General features: G+C 41.2%; 1 protein-coding gene across 2 annotated transcripts in view; it reads right to left on the bottom strand.

Annotated features, from left to right (window-relative positions):
- Nucleotides 1–6,297: 6,297 nt before the first annotated feature.
- Nucleotides 6,298–20,111, bottom strand: part of myo3a (myosin IIIA) — a 76,535-nt gene continuing 62,721 nt past the window's right edge. For both annotated transcript variants that reach the window (XM_045710934.2, XM_082970717.1), the window contains 9 exons: nt 19,855–20,017; nt 19,609–19,698; nt 19,372–19,495; nt 17,599–18,802; nt 17,336–17,480; nt 14,319–14,410; nt 13,568–13,608; nt 8,038–8,412; nt 6,298–7,687 (listed from right to left, as the gene is read on the bottom strand). In XM_045710934.2, the coding sequence (XP_045566890.1) occupies nt 7,570–7,687; nt 8,038–8,412; nt 13,568–13,608; nt 14,319–14,410; nt 17,336–17,480; nt 17,599–18,802; nt 19,372–19,495; nt 19,609–19,698; nt 19,855–20,017 (2,352 nt within the window). In that variant the 3' untranslated portion in view covers nt 6,298–7,569. The remainder of the gene's footprint in view (nt 7,688–8,037; nt 8,413–13,567; nt 13,609–14,318; nt 14,411–17,335; nt 17,481–17,598; nt 18,803–19,371; nt 19,496–19,608; nt 19,699–19,854; nt 20,018–20,111) is intronic.

Below are 20,111 nucleotides of genomic sequence, written 5' to 3'. Positions count from 1 at the left end.
CAATAATAATATATATATATTTTTTGGTCTAAATATGTTTTTGTAATTCTGATTTTTCAGCATCCCTACTTCCTGCGCTATGCACAGGCCTACAAATAGAAGAAACATAGCAATGAGGTCATCTGGGGAAATAGGGATGTGTTTTGTTTTGGGGCAGACTACATTCTGTTGGATGCTATCATCAATCAGTTGTGCTGCTAGTGTGACCACTGAGAACACATCACAAGTGAATGAGTAACAAACACTGTGGGCTTTTCTGCTTTAAATGTCACGCTTAAAGGTTACGGACTCACTCATCAACAAAAATGCTGAGTCAACGTTAGGGAAATACATAGGAAAGAGGAATAACACTGTAGCTCCGTGGTTTGCAGTTACGTAAGCGGTAATATATTTGGATCATTTATTAAACAGCGTTCAAATTATTCCCACATTATTCAACGTGAGCATGGGAAGTAGAGTGTGTAAAGTCAAAACAATTCACAGTGAATGTAGGCATACCTGAACACAACAGTAATGTTGAAAGCCATTCTCAATCTAAATTAAGCAATATATCTACACTGTTAAAATTAAGTGCTTCGTAACACCAAAACGAGTGGCAACTGAGCTGCCACCAACAGGAAGGAGGTAAAACTTTAAAGTTTCTGGAGTTTTGAAACACATCATCCTGAGAAGTTTTGAAGCAATACATGGTGTCAGTGGCGACCCCATTCAGGACAGGTGGGGCAGAGTTTTGAGTCACACCTGTTTAGCATTTTTATTTTTTTGCCTGTTTTGCATGTTATTTTGGCATTAATACGCATAACATATCATTTTCCAAACAATGTAAAAAAAAGAACAATAATTGAATTAATAAAGCCGCATACAAACATGGTCTCTTTTTTTGTTTTCTTGAGTAAGGCAACTCCAAAATGCAGGTGTTTCAGCCTAGCTCAGTGCTTTCTGTGGTGGTGGGGCAGCCAGCGGAACATACAGAACATAGGGGTTGGTAATAGTCTCTAGTTGCACCATGATTAGTTCAGTGTTCTGTCACTCATGGGGACACTACGTCTCTGCAAAATCTACAGGGAGAGCTAGAAAGTTCAAGCCCCGTAGGTGCTGCCATAGATTTACAGTAGAAGTACCCATCCAAGAAGGCTCAAGGTCATTGGCCACAGATAAAATTACATCGGTTCACGTTATATGTACCGAAGCTTTGATTGGACTGATCATGTCAACATCATACTTTCAAAATCTTAGCTAGCCAGCTAGACAAGCAGTCATCATCATGAATCAAGTCGACAATCTACTGGCAAATCCTTTTCAGTCCTTGTCATATGACGAGAAATTATAGATAAAACATATCGTGCTCATCGGCCATTGGACATAAACAATACACAACAAGTTGGAAATCGCAAATTCAACAATGAATGGCTTGGAAGGAATCAGTGGCTAACTGCAAGCATTGCAAAGCAATCACTAGCCTGCTATTCGGTGGAGACGGTGTGTAGTCCAAGTCTGGGTTTAAGGGTCTCTTTTCCAAACTTAAAAGGATAAACATTCACATGTAACATCATGGGCCAGAAAAGGTTGAATACATTGGCCATGCTGTCAATGCAGCATGACTTCTGCCGCGTTCAAAACAAACTCTGAACTGGGAAATCTGAGATTTCAGTGAGTTCAAGACATCTGGGAACTTCAAAAAAACAAGCTCAGATTGGGAAAATACTTTTTGAACGGTCATCCAACTCGGGATTCCAAGTCGGGAACACATGCCACTATCAAGAGCTCCAACCTGAAGATCACTGACGTCATGATTCGACCTTATATTTTTCACAGTTCCCAGTTGCCTTAAAAGCACAAAAATCCAGAGAATGCCAGACTTTGATAAAAAAAAAATTGACAACAAAATTTGCCCACAAGAAGGACCACTGCACCATCTTCCTGTTCAAGTGAGCACAGCACAACAAGATGAGTCCAAAAATGTCTTGTATGCTGCTGCATAAATTATGTAATCTGCCAGGGAGATATGTATACTTGTCACGTCCTGACCAGTAAAGGGGTTATTTGTTATTGTAGTTTGGTCAGGACGTGGCAGGGGGTGTTTGTTTTATGTGGTTCGGGGATTGTTGGGCTATGTTCCTATGTAAGAGGGGTGTTTGTTTAGAGTGTTTCGGGGTTTGTTGGTCTATGTTCTTGTTAGTTTATTTCTATGTTAGTTCTAGTCTTTCTATTTCTATGTTTAGTTAATGGGGTTGACCTTCAATTGGAAGCAGCTGCTCCTCGTTGCTTCTAATTGAAGGTCTTATTTAAGAGGGGTGTTTTTTTCTATGGGATTTGTGGGTAGTTGTCTCCTGTTTTGTGTCTGTGCACCTGACAGGACTGTTTAGTGTCGTTCATTGTTTTGTATACGTGTTTCTTTTGTTTTTCCTTCTTTTCAATAAATAAAGATGAGTATACACGTTTCCGCTGCACCTTGGTCCAATCCTTACGACGCCCATGACAATACTGTAGCTAAGAAAGTAATACTAAGTGTATGTTATATAGTAAGCTGTTAGTAGCCCATGTGTCTCACCCTAGTAATTGGGTCCCTTTCCCCCTCATAATTTAGCCTACTGTTCTGACTTGGTGGTGCACATGTAGCCTAGAGCCTGTTTTAGAGAAATGTCATCATCGAGTATTGTAAGAGCTTTCATTGTCTGCTTATATGCCCCCCTCTATTTATCCTACGGTTCTGACTTGGTGTACAGGGAGAATACTGTAAGAACAGCCCATGTTCTGAATTCTGTCACTGTACATTTCAAAAGTGCTGAACAAATAGTTATATTGTCTACGACCGTATTAGCTCGCTCATTGTCTTAATCGAAATTACTGATTGCCTCTTTTCCGCTCATCGTTCCCTTATGCCATAGTTTGTACATCTCAATTGTCAGTAGAAACCACATTTGTTTAAGCAAGTCAGCCATATCAACTACTTTTAAAAAAAAGGCAGTAAATAAGGCTGAATGAACTGTTTCGGTGCCAGACAAGTCTTCTCTGATAGCCAGGTGTAGCAGTGATAAGGATTCCCTCCATGGTTCTGAAAAGAAAACTCTGCTGTTGGTACAGCTTTATGTAGACCCTAACAATTTGTGGGCACAGTTTGTCACCGTTATAGTGCAATTAATGTATTGTTTAGTATCGTGTTGTGTTGTGGCTTCCCTGTCATGCATCCTCAATTTCTTTTGTTGAGTTTTCCCCACCAAGATTTACATGCTAAAATCACCACTGCGTGGTGTGTTGTAACACCACTTAATAAAGTGTTGCACAAGGACTGGGAGCCCTACCAAAAAAAGTTGAAAAAACTATTTTGGTATTTCAAATTCTGTTTAGTGCAGAATTAGATAAGTTCTCTTTTGGTGCCGTTTCCTCTCTCTATAGCTTCTAAACACTATTATGGTATTTCAAATCCTGTCTAGTGCAGAGTATTTTATTGTTGAACATTCATTTATGTGTCTGTTCATTTGCCTGTTTAACCCATTTTGGCAACAGTAACTACAGGTTTTGCAACATGCATCACACTGTGGTTTCTTTCCTCTTCCATCAAAAGTTAGAAATGTGAGAATGGGTTTTCTCATCATTGAACATCTAAAATGACGGTTTTGATATCCGTTCATCATGATCTATTACACCTTATGGTGCATCAAGCTGCTTAATACTAAACTATACTGTAAAAATACTTTTCTTTCTTCAAACATTCATACACCATTGTGTAAAATAAGAATAAAGTCTAAACATTTTTGAATCACCCATAATCCTCTAAAAACAGGGCCATGTGGCACGATAGGATTAAAACCAATTAGTTCAATATCTCAAATTTTTCAGGCTTTGGTTATCCTCATAAAATATCTCACATTTTTCAGGCTTTGGTTATCCTCATAAAATATCTTCAATTTTAAGCCACATGTTAAGTTGGATTTATTCTTAAATTGTTGGGTAAAATTAAATGAACAAATCATTGAAATGACTTGCAATCATTTTTAGTAAGTATACTGTATGTTTTAGTTTTTTTTAAATACATTTCAATTCACCCTAGAATCTTTTTGTGGCTGTGTAGTTGAGTTTGTAAAATTTGAATAGAATTCAAATTAAATGTACAGTGGGGGAAAAAAATATTTGATCCCCTGCTGATTTTGTATGTTTGCCCACTTACAAAGAAATGATCAGTCTATAATTTTAATGGTAGGTTTATTTGAACAGTGAGAGACAGAATAACAACAAAAAAATCCAGAAAAACGCATGTCAAAAATGTTAGAAATGATTTCCATTTTAATGAGGGAAATAAGTATTTGACCCCTCTGCAAAACATGACTTAGTACTTGGTGGCAAAACCCTTGTTGGCAATCACAGAGGTCAGACGTTTCTTGTAGTTGGCCACCAGGTTTGCACACATCTCAGGAGGGATTTTGTCCCACTCCTCTTTGCAGATCTTCTCCAAGTCATTAAGGTTTCGAGGCTGACGTTTGGCAACTCGAACCTTCAGCTCCCTCCACAGATTTTCTATGGGATTAAGGTGTGGAGACTGGCTAGGCCACTCCAGGACCTTAATGTGCTTCTTCTTGAGCTACTCCTTTGTTGCCTTGGCAGTGTGTTTTGGGTCATTGTCATGCTGGAATACCCATCCACGACCCATTTTCAATGCCCTGGCTGAGGGAAGGAGGTTCTCACCCAAGATTTGACAGTACATGGCCCCGTAAAATGATGCGGTGAAGTTGTCCTGTCCCCTTAGCAGAAAAACACCCCCAAAGCATAATGTTTCCACCTCCATGTTTGACGGTGGAGATGGTGTTCTTGGGGTCATAGGCAGCATTCCTCCTCCTCCAAACACGGCGAGTTGAGTTGATGCCAAAGAGCTCCATTTTGGTCTCATCTGACCACAACACTTTCACCAGTTGTCCTCTGAATCATTCAGATGTTCATTGGCAAACTTCAGACGGGCATGTATATGTATTCTTGAGCAGGGGGACCTTGCGGGCGCTGCAGGATTTCAGTCCTTCACAGCGTAGTGTGTTACCAATTGTTTTCTTGGTGACAATGGTCCCAGCTGCCTTGAGATCATTGACAAGATCCTCCCGTGTAGTTCTGGGCTGATTCCTCACTGTTCTCATGATCATTGTAACCCCACGAGGTGAGATCTTGCATGGAGCCCCAGGCCGAGGGATATTGACAGTTCTTTTGTGTTTCTTCCATTTGCGAATAATCGCACCAAATGTTGTCACCTTCTCACCAAGCTGCTTGGCGATGGTCTTGTAGCCCATTCCAGCCTTGTGTAGGTCTACAATCTTGTCCCTGACATCCTTGGAGAGCTCTTTGGTCTTGGCCATGGTGGAGAGTTTGGAATCTGATTGATTGATTGCTTCTGTGGAAATGTGTCTTTTTTACAGGTAACAAGCTGCGGTTAGAAGCACTCCCTTTAAGAGTGTGCTCCTAATCTCAGCTCATTACCTGTGTAAAAGACACCTGGGAGCCAGAAATCGTTCTGATTGAGAGGGGGTCAAATACATATTTCCCTCATTAAAATGCAAATCAATTTCTAACATTTTTTACATGCGTTTTTCTGGATTTTTTTGTTGTTATTCTGTCTCTCACTGTTCAAATAAACCTACCATTAAAATTATAGACTGATCATTTCTTTATCAGTGGGAAAACGTACAAAATCAGCAGGGGATCAAATACTTTTTTCCACCACTGTACCATCTTACTGCCCCAGAATTCAGTGGTTCAATTCTTACTTCTGCCTGTCCCACTTTCACTCCTTCTCTGTCTCCTCCTGTTTCCAGTCTAAATAAAGCATTGAAAAAAGGTAGATTCCACAAAAAATATTCTCCACAGGTCCTCATCAATCAATATTTAGGCTATAAATCATTTGCATTTCTTAACTATTTTGATTGTATTTTTTTTAAACACTGCCTTTTACATGCACTAAAACCCCCAAAACTGTTTTCACAACACCTTCTTAAAGACACCAATATTCAGATTAAAGAACCACTTTGGGTGTTTCAGAGTACTTCTAGTCTGTTTTAAAACCCTTTCTGTGTATCAGAACACTTACATTGGGTTTACATTCAAACCCCCTCCAAACACCAGATCTTAGGTAAGGTGCACTACTTTTCACTACTTTCCCCCAAAATGTCCATGTCAGGGCAAGCTGTCAACATCCCCAAAGGCTCTCTTAATTAATAAACGGTCAGAGCCACATGCAAGGTAAGCCGAAGGATGAGGCTTGGCAGACGGACGGACAGTTATTCTTAAAGACCAAAAAATATGGACAGGAAATGCAGAAAGTGACTGATTTTTTATCAGGAAGTACAGCAGCCTATCTGCTCTTCATAGGTTTCTGTATGTCACACCAAGGAGAGCAATGACATATGCACACACTATTTGATAAATTATAAATAATGTATTTTAAAAGACCCAAATATATAGACAGCCACTTAATTAAAGTTAAACAAAATAAAGTACTAACCGTGGTTGGTAATCAACTGTAATAACACACATTGCAATTGAAAGACAGATCACTGCAACCTTAAATCGTGCCGTTATTGCGTTAAAAACCAATATGACATTACATTTGGTCTGATGTTACGACATACACTATGGTCTAGTAGTCAATTTATGTATTCAAATTAGCGTTGACCTTTTGCATGTACATGTATTGCTTTTGTATATTTACACTTCACAACAGTAATAAAATGATGTTTGAGTTGATAATATTGACAATTCAAGCAGCAAAGAAGCATTCATATCAACATACTGTACATCACAAACCATACACTAAAAACAGTGGTAGTGCCAATGCAGTGAATTTCAGGAAAGTAAGCTGCCTACAGCCAATGATGACCATGAACCCTTGTTTGATCACCCACTGCGCATCACCATAAATTACATAGGACCACATTTTGGTTCCAACTTTATATTAATTGACATCAATAGTAATAACCCTATTTTAAATCGATCATAATACACTGAAAAAGATCCTAGAGTTAGAGCCTTCATGGCTTGCACCATATACCACTCCATTTCTATTTTCTATCTCTTTTGACATTCAATTCCTTTCATATACATTTTGAAGGATAAAGAACACATTATCAGCCCACACTAAGAAGCGAATGAAGCTTACCAGCATTGTTTAAAGTAGACACAACAAATCTGCTTCTTAGAAGAGCCTGAGTCAGCTGACAAAAGTATTTACAGACAGACAAAGTTAACCCATTCGTGACGCCATCTGCTATGTACAGGCTCCAAACTCAACCTGGTAACTACAGGGAAGTGGCTTGACGCAACACCTTCATAACAATGCCATAAGCAAAACATACCAGCTGTCATGACATTTTATGAAAACCAATGTTAGTGTTGGGTCAGCTGTTATAAACTATCATAGAACGCAACTCATTAGACATTCAAATAGGGTTTGTCAGATGTTAACAGAAGTCATTGCTGAACTATCATGTCGCATTATGACAGATGTTATGGCATGCTTCTGGCAGTGTCACATACAGGGAGGTATTATGCCAATTTGCTTTAAATGGAGTATGCCATTGAGAAGGGCACTGCTCAGTCTCTGTACTGTTTGATGAGCCTTCTTCTCTGGGAGGTCTTTCTCAGGAGTTTTCTGTAGTCATAAGGGTTGTCGTCCTGGCCCTCTGCAGTGGGCAGTCTGGTAACGGAGTGCCTGTCAACACAGCAGCACAGGAGATAAAGTGAGAGAGGGCCAGGCAGGAAATGAACAGAGGACCAAACAGTGAAAGAGGGAAAGAGAGATGCAGTACAGTGAGAGATGAGTAGAGGGATGAAGATGGAATGATAGATGGTAATAGATGAGAAAAGATCAAGGCTCATGGTGGAATATTTAGGATTTGTTTGTTTTCTCTCTACAGTCTCTCTGCTTCATTACATACTTTCATGCTATGGACATACAGTATGTATCAGTGTCTTGTGTCTGTGTATTCACACGTATTCCCACGCGTATTCACAACAGATATGTGAGTATATGCATTTGTCTGTAGTGAATGGATTACACACCTTTTATCTGCTGGCTCGGAGACTGCCCTCTCTCTAGATTGTCTCCTGTCTGGAGTTTGTCTTTTGGTCTGTGGACTTCTGTCTGCAGCTGCAGTCTGTCTTTGGTCGGTAGACTGCCTCCTGTCAGCGGCTGCAGACTGTCTTCTTGTCTGTGGACTTCTGTCTGCAGCTGTAGACTGCCTCCTGTCAGAAGACTGTCTCCTCGCAGAAGACTGTCTCCTCTCTATAGAGCGCCTCTGTTCGATAGACTGCCTCCTCTCGAGAGATGCTCGTCTGGTGAGAGAGGTGCGTCGGTCTCCGGCTATGGCGCCGGTGGACTTACTGGTGGGGAGGCCCTGGTAGTACTGGTCATCTACGTCCAGCAGCTTCCCAGGACTGGACCACAGACAGGAGAAGGCAGTTATGGTCAGTCACTTACTATATGACAATAAGTCAAAGTGGACATTTCATATGCCATACATTTTTCCAAACTTCAGTTTGGAATGATAATTTGGCTTTCCGAATATGGCAAACCGATCAAATCAAATCAAACTTTATTTGCCACATGCACCAAATACAGCAAGTATAGACTTTACTGTGAAATGCTTACTTACAAGCCCTTAACCAACAGTGCAGTTTAAGAATAATCCATTATTTACCAAGTAGGCTAAAATAAAAAGTAATAATAAAAAGTAACACAATAAGAAAAACAATAACAATAACGTGCTTCTACACCTTACATTGCTTGCTGTTTGGGGATTTAGACTGGGTTTCTGTACAGCATCCGCTGATGTAAGAAAGGCTTTATAAATACATTTGATTGATTGATTGATATACAGGGGGCACCGGTACCGAGTCAGTGTACAGGGGTACAGGTGTCACGACTTCCGGCGAAGTTGGTGCCTCTCCTTGTTCGATGGCGACGTTCGGCGGTCGACGTCACCGGCTTTCTAGCCGCCACCGATCTACGTTTCTTTTTCTATGTTGTTTTGTCTTGATTGTACACACCTGGTTTCCATTACGTTATAATTTACTCCCTATTTAACCCTCTGGTTCCCACATGGTTTTGTGCGTGTTTGTTTGTTGTGAAGTGGTCAGTATTTCTGTGAGCTGGTGTGTTTCCCAGTGTGGAATATATGTTTGGGGGGGGGGGGGGGGGAGTCATAGTAAATTGTCCGGTGGCGATTTTTATGAATTGTTCAGCAGTCTAATGGCTTGGGGATAGAAGCTGTTGTATTGCTGTATTGTATCATGGCGAGGAAATATGAACAATACATTTGCTCGGCCATTGATTGGTATTGAGGAAGTTTCTCCAGCGAGCCACGCTATTCACCCGTTGGCTACAGTAGCCTTAACAGAGTTTATTATTTCATAGCAGGATGAGCATCAATATGAACTCCATTACTCCACTTCCTCATTACACCAGCCTTGTGATGAGCTAGCTGGAGCTGTGCATAATGTGAACCCAGGACCTTTAGTTCTACAGCCGATGAGGAAGGGCCTTCCTAGTTCCTGATTAATCACTGCCTCCCCTCCTCTTCTATTGACAGACTCAAATGGAAATTTCCCCTCTGTGGGTTTTCATATCCCCCCTCTTCTTTCCGGCTTATTGGTTGAGTTATGTAATAGAAACAGTAATCTATGTCACAGGCAGAGGTAGGCAGACGAGCATGCCTCAATGCCTACGGACTCTCTAACTAACAGGATTCTGCCACTATTATATCGTTCAGTTAGACCGGTCACACAATGGGTGCTGTTCAATCAAAACCGCAGAACGGGTTTCCGGGTTAAAACTAAAAAGGTGTTCCTCCAGCACTGAAAGTTGAGTTTTAGTTGGGTTTGCATTTTCATTAAAACAGTAAAATAGTTTTATTGTTGAATCCGAATGCTTATGTGTCATTGTGTCATTCTCTGGAGACTTGATTACCAGTATTAATTGAATAGGACCTGCGTCTCAGGAGCCAAATGGGGTTTATTGAACCTGAATGGGGTTTACTTTGCAGTGGTATAGGGCTTATCTCTCTCACTCTTTCCATATCCCTCCATCATTACCAGCCCAATCGTTCTACACCAGGCTTGGTGTCTCTTTCTCTCTCTCTCTCTCTCAGACATTATTCTGTTCATTGGTTCCTTCCCCTTCTCTGTGAACCTCTCTTCTTTCTTCTCTGCTTTTCTAGTATTCACTCCCTTTGATTTTTCCCAAAATTTTGTTGTGTTACAGCCTGAATTAAAAGTGGATTCAATTGTAATCTTTTTTTGTCACTGGCCTGCACACTATACCACATAATGTCAATGGAATTATGTTTTTCAATTTTCTTGCCAACAAAAAAAAATTCTGAAATGTCTTGAGTCAATAAATATTGAATCCCTTTGATGTGGCAAGCCTAAATAAGTTCAGGAGAAAAAAATTGCTAAACAAGTCACATAATAAGTTGCAGGGACTCTGTGTGCATTTGTCACGTCCTGACCAGTAAAGGGGCTGTTTGTTATTGTAGTTTGGTCAGGGCGTGGCAGGGGGTGTTTGTTTAGTGTGGTTCGGGGTTGTTTGGGTTATGTTCTTTGTTAGTGTATTTCTATGTTATTTCTAGTTGGTCTATTTCTAGGTGGTGTTTATTGGGTTGACCTTCAATTGGAGGCAGCTGCTTCTCGTTGCCTCTGATTGAAGGTCCTATTTATAGGGGTGTTTGTTCTATGGGGGGTTTGTGGGTAGTTATTTCCTGGTTTAGTGTTTGTTGCACCTGACGGGACTGTTTGGAGTCGTTTGTTTTTGTATACGTGTTTATTTTGTTTTTCCTTCTTCAAAATAAAAAGAAGATGAGTATACATTTTCCCGCTGTGTTTTGGTCCACTCCTTATGACAATCGTGACAGCATTAATAGTGTTTAACATGATTTTTGAATGACTACCTCATCTCTGTACTCCACAGAGGAAGGAAACCGCTGATTATTGGTTATTTTAAAACAGTTACTGAGTTGAATGGCTGTGATAGGAGAAGACTACGGATGGATCAACAACATTGCAGTTACTCCACAATACGAATCTAATTGACAGAGTGAAAAGAAGGAAACCTGTACAGAATAAAAATATTCCATAAAGTAATACTGAACAGGCAAAACCTGGTTCAGTCTGCTTTCCAACAGATAGAATGATGAATTCACCTTTCAGCAGGACAATAATCTAAAACACAAGGTCAAATCTACACTAGAGTTGCTTTCCAAGAAGACAGTAAACATTCCTGAGTGGCTGTGTTACAGTTTTGACTCATTCGGAAAGTATTCAGATCCCTCAACTTTTCCCACATTTTGTTATATTACAGCCTTATTCTAAAATTGATTAAATCTTGATTTCATCAGACCATAGAATCTTGTTTCTCATGGTCAGTCCTTTAGGTGCCTTTTGGCAAACTCCAAGTGGGCTGTCATGTGCCTTTTACTGAGGAGTGGCTTCCGTCTGGCCACTCTTCCATAAAGGTCTGATTGGTGGAGTGTTGCAGAGATGGTTGTCCTTCTGGAAGGTTCTCCCATCTCCACAGAGGAACTCTGGAGGTCTTTCAGAGTGATCATCGGGTTCTTGGTCACCTCCCTGACCAAGGCCCTTCTCCCCCGATTGCTCAGTTTGGACTGGCGGCCAGCTCTAGGAAGAGTCTTGGTGGTTCCAAACTTCTTCCATTTAATAATGGTGGAGACCACTGTGTTCTTGGGGACCTTCAATGCTACAGAATGTTTTTGGCACCCTTCCCCACATCTGTGCCTCGACACAATCTTGTCTCGGAGCTCTATGGACAATTCTTTCGATCTTATGGCTTGGTTTTTTCTCTGACCTGCACTGTCAACTGTGGGACCTTATTATAGACAGGTGTGTGACTTTCCAAATCATGTTCAATCAATTGAATTTACCACAGGTGGACTCCAGTCAAGTTGTAGAAATATCGAAAGGATGATCAATGGAAACACGATGCACCTGAGTCTCATAGCAAAGGGTCTGAACACTTATGTAAATAAGGTATTTTTTTATTATACATTTGCAATCATTCTAAAAAAACTGTTTTTGCTTTGTCATTATGGGATATTGTGTGTAAATTGACAAGGATTTTTAAAAATGTAATACATTTTAGAATAAGGCTGTAACGTAACAAAAGGTGGAACGAGTCAAGGGGTCTAAATCATTTCCGAATGCACTGAAAATACTTGAAAATCTATGGCAAGACCTGAAAATGGTTGACTAGCAATGATCAACAACCAATTTGATGGAGCTTGGAAGAATTTTGAAAAGAATAATGGGTAAATGTTGTGGAATCCAGGTGTGGAAAGTTCTTAGAGACTTACCCAGAAAGACACAGCTGTAATCAATGCCAAATGGGCTTCTACAAAGTATTGACTCAGGGTGTGAATACTTATGTAAATCAGATATTTCTGTATTACATTTTCAATACATTAGCTAAAATTTCTAAAAACATATTGTCACTTTGTCATTATGGGGTATTGTGTGTAGATGGATCAGAAACATTTTTATTTATTCAATTTTGAATTCAGGCTGTAACAACAAAATGTGGATTAAGTCAAGGGGTATGAATACTTTCTGAAGGCACTGTATCTCTCTGTCTTCCTTCATTTTTTCACTGTGCTGTTTCACCACTGCTTTTCCTCACGGACACAATCCACCTCTCTCTATCACTCTCTCCCCTCCTATTTCACTCCCTCTCCCCACCCATGTCCCTCTCCCTCTCCCCCCTCTCTCTCAGCTGTCAGCGACAGTTGGAGATGCTATCTTTCCTCCTGACCTTCTCCTTCTTAATGATGCATGTAAACTGCTCCTGTCCATAGCTGGCTTTATTTATCTGCTAACAAATTATTACCCTTGATGTGTACAGTCTCGTCGTCTCACAGCCCAGTGTGTGTGTGTGTGTGTGTGTGTGTGTGTGTGTGTGTGTGTGTGTGTGTGTGTGTGTGTGTGTGTGTGTGTGTCTCTCCAGATTCTTTTGATAAAGTACCATACCCCTTCCTTGTTCATCCAGACCTATCTGTCTGTCTGCCAGCCTAGGGGAACGTCTATCATCACCTTTCTGGGAGCTACACTCACCTCGTGGCCCACACACACAGACACACTGGGACACAACACAGATTCACATCAAACAAAAAACAGGCACGAAGCAAAGGAGGCTCAAATGGTCTGTCTATCATGTATTGCAACATATTAGGTTTATTGTAGATCCTAACTAATTGATCACTGCATCTTTCATAAAATACTCAACAAACACACTATGAGTGCATTATATTGGACTTTGTCCACATGGCATTTGTCATATAGTTAGATTTCATTAAGTAAAACCATTGTATAAGGAGGATGAAGGATAAGGCCAATTAAGTCCATTGTAAATGTGTAAGGCTACAGGCCGTTAAGTTTGGACCCACACCCTGGCCTTACAGTTGGCACTGTCCCATATTCATTACTCACAAGCAGAGTGCCAAGTTTCAGATCTAACCTCTTAAAGGCCTGCCAGTAGCTACAAGTGGCTCGTTAAAACAGGGTGAATGATGGGTCGTTGACTTACCCTTGTTTCCGTGGCCTGCGTTTGTCATCCTGGACAGACCTCTGAATGGGAAAGACACAGGAAGTAGTGTTACATGGAAATAAACTAGGATTCAAATCTGCGAATATGTTTAGCTTTATAGCCTACTTACGAGGTGTATAGCCTCCTACATAGCCTTCAAGACTATGTAACAACCTATAACTTAAAGCCTACAGTGGTTGGTTCTCAAAGTCGAAAGTTGGCAGGTGATCAGTCCCGTAATCAATCGATCTGTTGGTTGACTAACAAATAAGCTAGCTGGAGATCAGCTGAAGCTGAAGGGATGAGGTTGGAACAAAACCTGCAGGGACTCTCCAGCACCTACTTTGTGCCTTTCTAGTGCATACTGAAATTATTAGACAGAAATATTTCAACAATATAAACACATGCTGGAGTGCATCAAGACTTAATAGCACACCCAAAAGGATTCAAGTTGAATCGATACCAGTTGAGAGACTTGTACGGGTTTGTAAAATGCTTTCCTGCTTTCCATCGGAGCACTTGAAGCTGTCATGGACAGACCTTGGCAAAACTACATTCATGGAAAACTTTAACGTTGGAAAACTTCTAACAACTTAAACACAGATCGTTACATTCCCTTTGATCTTGTGTCTTATACACTGTTGGAGAAAAATGGCCACATCAATAATAAAATAGATACAAATGCAATTATTACAGTGCTGTAAAGGTGACAGAGAATGGCTCACTACTGTACGGATGGAGTCAGACTCACATGGATGAGGTTGTAGTACGTAGAGTCCTCAGGGGTGTTGAGCGTCTTTGGCTGCTGGGTTCTGCGAGGCGTCCGACACACTTTCAGATCGACTGAAACATCACAACAACAAAAAGACCCAGATCAGCAGTAATGCTTTGATTTCCAAGTAGCTAGAGGAAGTAGACATAGGTGTATTGTTATCCAGGTTTTTCATTTTTATCTACAGTATTTATCAGTTGTGACTTGACAAATCCCTGGTTCATCATTTTTAAAAGAGTGCTATGTAATAAACAGAGACATTTTGTGTCGTTGTGTTTTTTTTTTTTACACAGGAACTGAGTGAAAACATTTTTTTCATGTTATGCTTGAGAAAATGGCTTCCAAAAGACTAGCATGAGGAGGCGATTGACCCCCCGAGGGCAGCGAGAACACACCATGACTCCCCTGCTGGTTAACTCTACTCCACTTCACACTATTCTGCACTATTCTGCACGGTTTCTCTAATATTTTAACCACTGCCTTTAAACATAGCTTCCGAGAGGACAAACATTGCTACAATACCTGAAGAGAATATGACCTGGAAATAATTTTGAAATGGGAGGGCGTTTTAATAATGGTGGCTTCAGGAGATTCTATTCTACCAAAGACTTAAAGATTTTGTAACTTTTACTGTTGAAAAGCGTTATCCTAAGTCTAAATATGGTAAAGTACACACATTAAAGGGTCTTTTTTTTTTTACACAACTGCAAACTTCAAGGAGAGGGCATTCAAGGAGTTAGTTTGATGGTAATTTGTGATGTCATCACCAACCTCACTATTGATGAACAATAGAGGAACGATGGAGAACAAAAGAGGAAAGGTCCACCCGCCCACTTGTTTCATGTCATGAGATATCTGGACTACCTATTGAGATGGATCTTTTGTTAAGTAAATCAGGTGATAAATGAGCTGAAAAGGAGATTGGAGTAGGACTTTAAGTTTTGAGAATTTCTGGCATTTTACAAGCTTAAATGTCCCCAAACATCATAATCCTACATTATTCAGTTAAAATAACCTTATGGGCTTAGGCTTTGGTTGCTATGTAGCCTACTTGAGGCTGATATTTGGCCTACAGAGCTGTTTGGAAACTTGACTTAGGCCGTTATGTTAGACCCTGTTTTTCTAAAGACTTACTGAAGAGGCTTTATGACTGGGCGTACGATCACTGGAGATGCTTTCGGGGGTGAACACATAGTTTCCAGGTGCCATTCCATACCCTCTGTTCCATAAATGATTATGAGCTGTGCTCCCTTCAGCAGCCTCCACTGTGTTCCATATTATGGTGACCTATAGCTCTCAGTAATGTATTGAATAACATGTGTATGGATACAGTATGTAAGGTAAAGGCTGTATTTCATGCATTGTTTGCCATAGTTTTTCATATTATTGAACCTGTCTATTTAAAGGTCGTCAGTGATTCTGTATTGCTCAAAGGAGGAAAGCTCATTTGAAATTCCCATATTAATGGTTGTTGTAATTGCCACAGTGGTGCCTTATGAAACGTGATTAGCATTTAATGACCTTTTCCATGAAGTGAAATATGATTGGCATTCTAAGAAATGTCCCCAACTTTCTTTCTGCATTTAAAAATTAGGATTTTAATTGAAATGTAGCGAGGTATGAGGACAACTTATTATTGGATCAAATCGATGAAGACATTTTGGAGGATATAATGTCTCTGGAAATTAATTCTGCTCCTCAGGCAATGTGTTGCTGTTAAGAACACCTTGTAAAGGGCACGTAGCAGGCATCTCAAGAGATTGCAGTTTGGATTTTTATTGTTGTGGTGAGTTGTTATTGTACTAATATAGTGTATATCTCACATTCAGAAAATGCAGATTTGATACCAGGTTACCAATTGTGTTGAGCGGCCAGTTATACCTAGACACAGCACTGCAAGCAGCCACACATAGTCCCCAAATTCTAGGCTTGCCTCTCACAATCCAATATGAGAAAGTCACCCATGACACCAATAAAACTAATCATGGATGACACAATAATTATATTTCTTCCTGACACCTGGTAAACTTATGATGATAATAACATTTCAGCTGCCAGATGGATTTGACACACCAAGCACTGAGATGCTGAACTTTCACTCTGCCAGCTCCCTTGCTCATCCTTTCAAAGCAATTGCACATATCACCGGTGGGAATCAAATTCATTTTCTGATGACGCATCGCGTCGAGAACCGCTTTCCGGTTTTGGCACTTGACATCCCCAGGTTTTTTTTTGATACAATCTCGCCTTAATGAGAGAGAAAACGGAGCTTGTCCGCTGATAAAATCATCGGCTAGTGCGAAGCGGAGACATAACAAAAGCTGTGCCTTCTTTTCCCCATCTTGTTTCGCACCTGAGGCAGGGATGACTGAGCATAGGCTGAAAATAGCTCCTGAAATAGGAGAATGAGTTCACAAAAAGGGGGAAATGACACAAGACATAAAAAACGGGATAATATCTGTGTACACATTGAGAAAGCTGCTTCGAAAAATGTAAATACTTGAAATGTGTTTGAGAACACATACCACATATTGTGTAGTCTTTAGGGCCAAACGGACACTCAAAGAAACACTGGTCATAAGTTCTCTTTACAAACGATGAAGGAGATGGTTATGGAGGTAAAGGCTATTTGCAAGTGCACTCTGTCTTATTTCAATGAGTGTTAGTGAGCTCTATTCAGCTCTCTGTCTGTGAGAGATAGTCTTGGAGCTGTTTGACCAAGCAGACGAGCCAGGAGCCCACTGGAAAGATGGATAGACCAGAAGAGAAGGATTTGATTGCTTCTTCAGACAGGAAATTATACTCAATACTGCCAGAGTGACTCGGGATCACCATTAGTACCTCCAGTTTGTTTTTGTATAGAACCAGGCTACAATATTTAGATTTACTTATTCTCAAATTTATCGAATTTCATCCATGTCTGTACTCAACAGTACATTTGTTGTGTCTTTGCTATGTACAATGTCTTGTGGTTTTCACACAAGTCAGACATTTACCTGATTGCTGATGGTTAGCAGCAAAGCCATTGACTGCCTGCCCTTTGACAAACATGCCGTTATTGGTTGGGTTTATCTGGTGGGCCAGGATGATCTCGTTCAGCTTCTGCTGGAGGCTCATGTAGTTCTGGGAAGACTTAGTGACCTGTTGTATAGACAATGGACAATTGATACATATAATCAAAAAGTTGGGGGTTCACTACCCCAAGAAAAGCTGTTGGCAGACGTATCAAGTGGGTTATAGTGGGTTAGTACTAGATTACCTCTTTAGAAAAGACCTCCAGTTCCTCCGTATCTCTCTGGGCTGTGGCCTTGGTGGCCTTCAGGTTCTTCCTGTCCTTGTAGCCCCTGAACTGGCTCTGGATCTTCACCGCTGCCTGCTCCTCGTCATACCTATCCCCTCCCTGAGACTCTGTCTCCTCTATGCGACCCAGCTCTACATCGGTGAGGTCCACAACCCTGTCCTCAACCTTCAACCCTTCCTCCTGTTCCTCAACCATGGGTTCCTCCTTGCTCCTTTTGACCCGTTCCCTCTCCTCCTTGAATTTCTTTCTATCCCGGTGTCCTCTGAAATTGCTCTGCAGAACGGTGGCAGCTTTTTCCTCGTCTGGCTCCGACTGGCTTGTGGTGGACGGCTCTGGTTGGGGTTCTAGCGTTGGCTCCTGTGGCTGGACAAGTTCTTGTTTGGGTTGTTCTTTGGCCTCTTTGGCCTTCTTTTTCTTGGGGATTTTTCCTTCCTCCTGCAGGCGTTTGCGCTCCTTGTGGCCACGGAAGTTACTTTGGATGACCGTAGCTGCCTTGGCCTCATCTACTTCCTCCTTCTCTTCCACACCTGCAGACACGGCTGCTGTCTCTGGAACCTTTGACCTTCCTTCTGGTTTTGACATACCTTCTACCTTTGCGGTCTCGTCTTCAGTTGGGCTCATCACTCTCTGTTTCCTTGCTGGGATCTTGCCTTCTTCAACCAGTTTCTTCCTCTCTTTGTGGCCCCTGAAGTTGCTCTGGAGAACTGTAGCTGCCTTAGCTTCCTGTTCCGGGTTAACCTCCTCCCCTTCTGCTCGCTCTGCATTCTGTTGCTCGTCAATTTCTGTGTCTTCCTCGTCCACCAGCTCTTCACCCACTTCCGTGTGCTCATCGTCATCATCCTCTTCCGCCTTGGCCGTGTCTTCATCCTCTTCCTCCTCCGCAACTTCGGTCAACCCATTCTCCTCTTCCTTTTCCACTGCAAACTCCTGCTCCTCCTCTTCATCCTCCTCCATAATAGCAGGCTCCACCTCTACAGGTGAGGGTGACCTTAGTCTCAACTCGTCTCCGGACAGTGTCTTGTGGCGCTCCCTGAGTTTCTTTCTCTCCTTGTAGCCTCTGTAATTACTCTGGAGGACCACGGCAGATTTGGCCATCTCTTCCTCCTCCAGTTTGGCAGCTTCGATCCTCTCTTTCTCTATCCTGTCTTTCTCAATGGCCTCCCTAAAGAGAATGCAGTTGATTTTGCTCTGAACAGAATCAAACTCAATGTAAAATGTTTATGATCTGGAACAACTGTAGAGGGTATACTCCACATATATACGTTTATATGAAGAGTAGTTCCTGCCTTGTCAGCAGCTAACGGGGATCCTAATAAATACTGAAATACTAATTATAAACTGGGTGGTTCGAGCCCTGAATGCTGATTGGTTGAAAGCGGGGGTATATCAGACCATATACCACGGGTATGACAAAAAAATACTTTTTAATATTCTAATTACGTTGGTAACCAGTTTATTATAGCAATAAGGCACATCGGGGGTTTGTGGTATATGGCCAATGTACCACGGCTAGGGGATGTGTCCAGGCACTCCACGTTACGTTGTGAATAAGAACAGCCCATATCTGTGGTATATTGACCATATACCACACCACCTTGGGCCTTAGTGCTTAAATATCAAATGCATACTAAATAAAACATTAACTTCACAATGCTTAAAAAGTTCTGGATCTACTGTCCTACATTTGACTATGTTTTTGCGTAGTGCAGATCCATCAATGGTTGTCCTTACCTTTTCTTTTTGAAACTCTTCCTCTCCCTGTGTCCTCTGTAATGGGCCTGAATCTTAGCTGCTGCTTTATTTTTTTCCTCCACCAACTCCTTGTACTTCCTCTTGGCGAGGTAACCTCGGCAAACTGCAGAATAGGATGGTACAAGTTGAAGCTACACTAAACGTACTTTGTATCCTCTGAACATGAACAAACCGATCTTAGAAAACAATGAGGAAGTAGCATCATGGTCTCCTCACCAGCCTGTAACTGGGTGATGAAGGTCTCAAACTTGGCTTTGCTTAATTTATCATCAGCACATCTCCTCCGTACTTTATGTCCTCTGTACGCTGGTGGACGATATATTAGAGACAAATCATTAACATACAGATATTAACTATTGTTTATGATAATAACAACTTTAACAGTATTTGCACATGTTTAAAAGGAACTGGGACAGTTTTGATTCCACTATGGTCATAAGGTCAAAGTGTCCACGTACTGACCTGATTGTATGGCTACAGCGCTCTGTGCTCTCTTCTCCAGTATTTTGCGGTAACGTTTGGCCCCCAGCCAGCCCCGGACGTAGGCCTGGACCAGAACGATGCGGTCTATGGTCTGCCTCACCATCAGGTTTAGGGTCTCCACATGGTAGTACTTCAGAAACACCTGAGAGACACCACATGGAAACACAATCGAAGGGTGTAGACTCAGTCATACTCTCCATGAGATTTGTCTAATCATTTACATTTGACTCCAAAAT

Source organism: Salmo salar, chromosome 29, assembly GCF_965601325.2.
Source record: "Salmo salar chromosome 29, fSalSal1, whole genome shotgun sequence".
Taxonomy (NCBI): domain Eukaryota; kingdom Metazoa; phylum Chordata; class Actinopteri; order Salmoniformes; family Salmonidae; genus Salmo; species Salmo salar.
The sequence above is the reverse complement of the archived record's forward strand: the minus strand, read 5'-3'. Positions and strand labels throughout refer to the sequence as shown.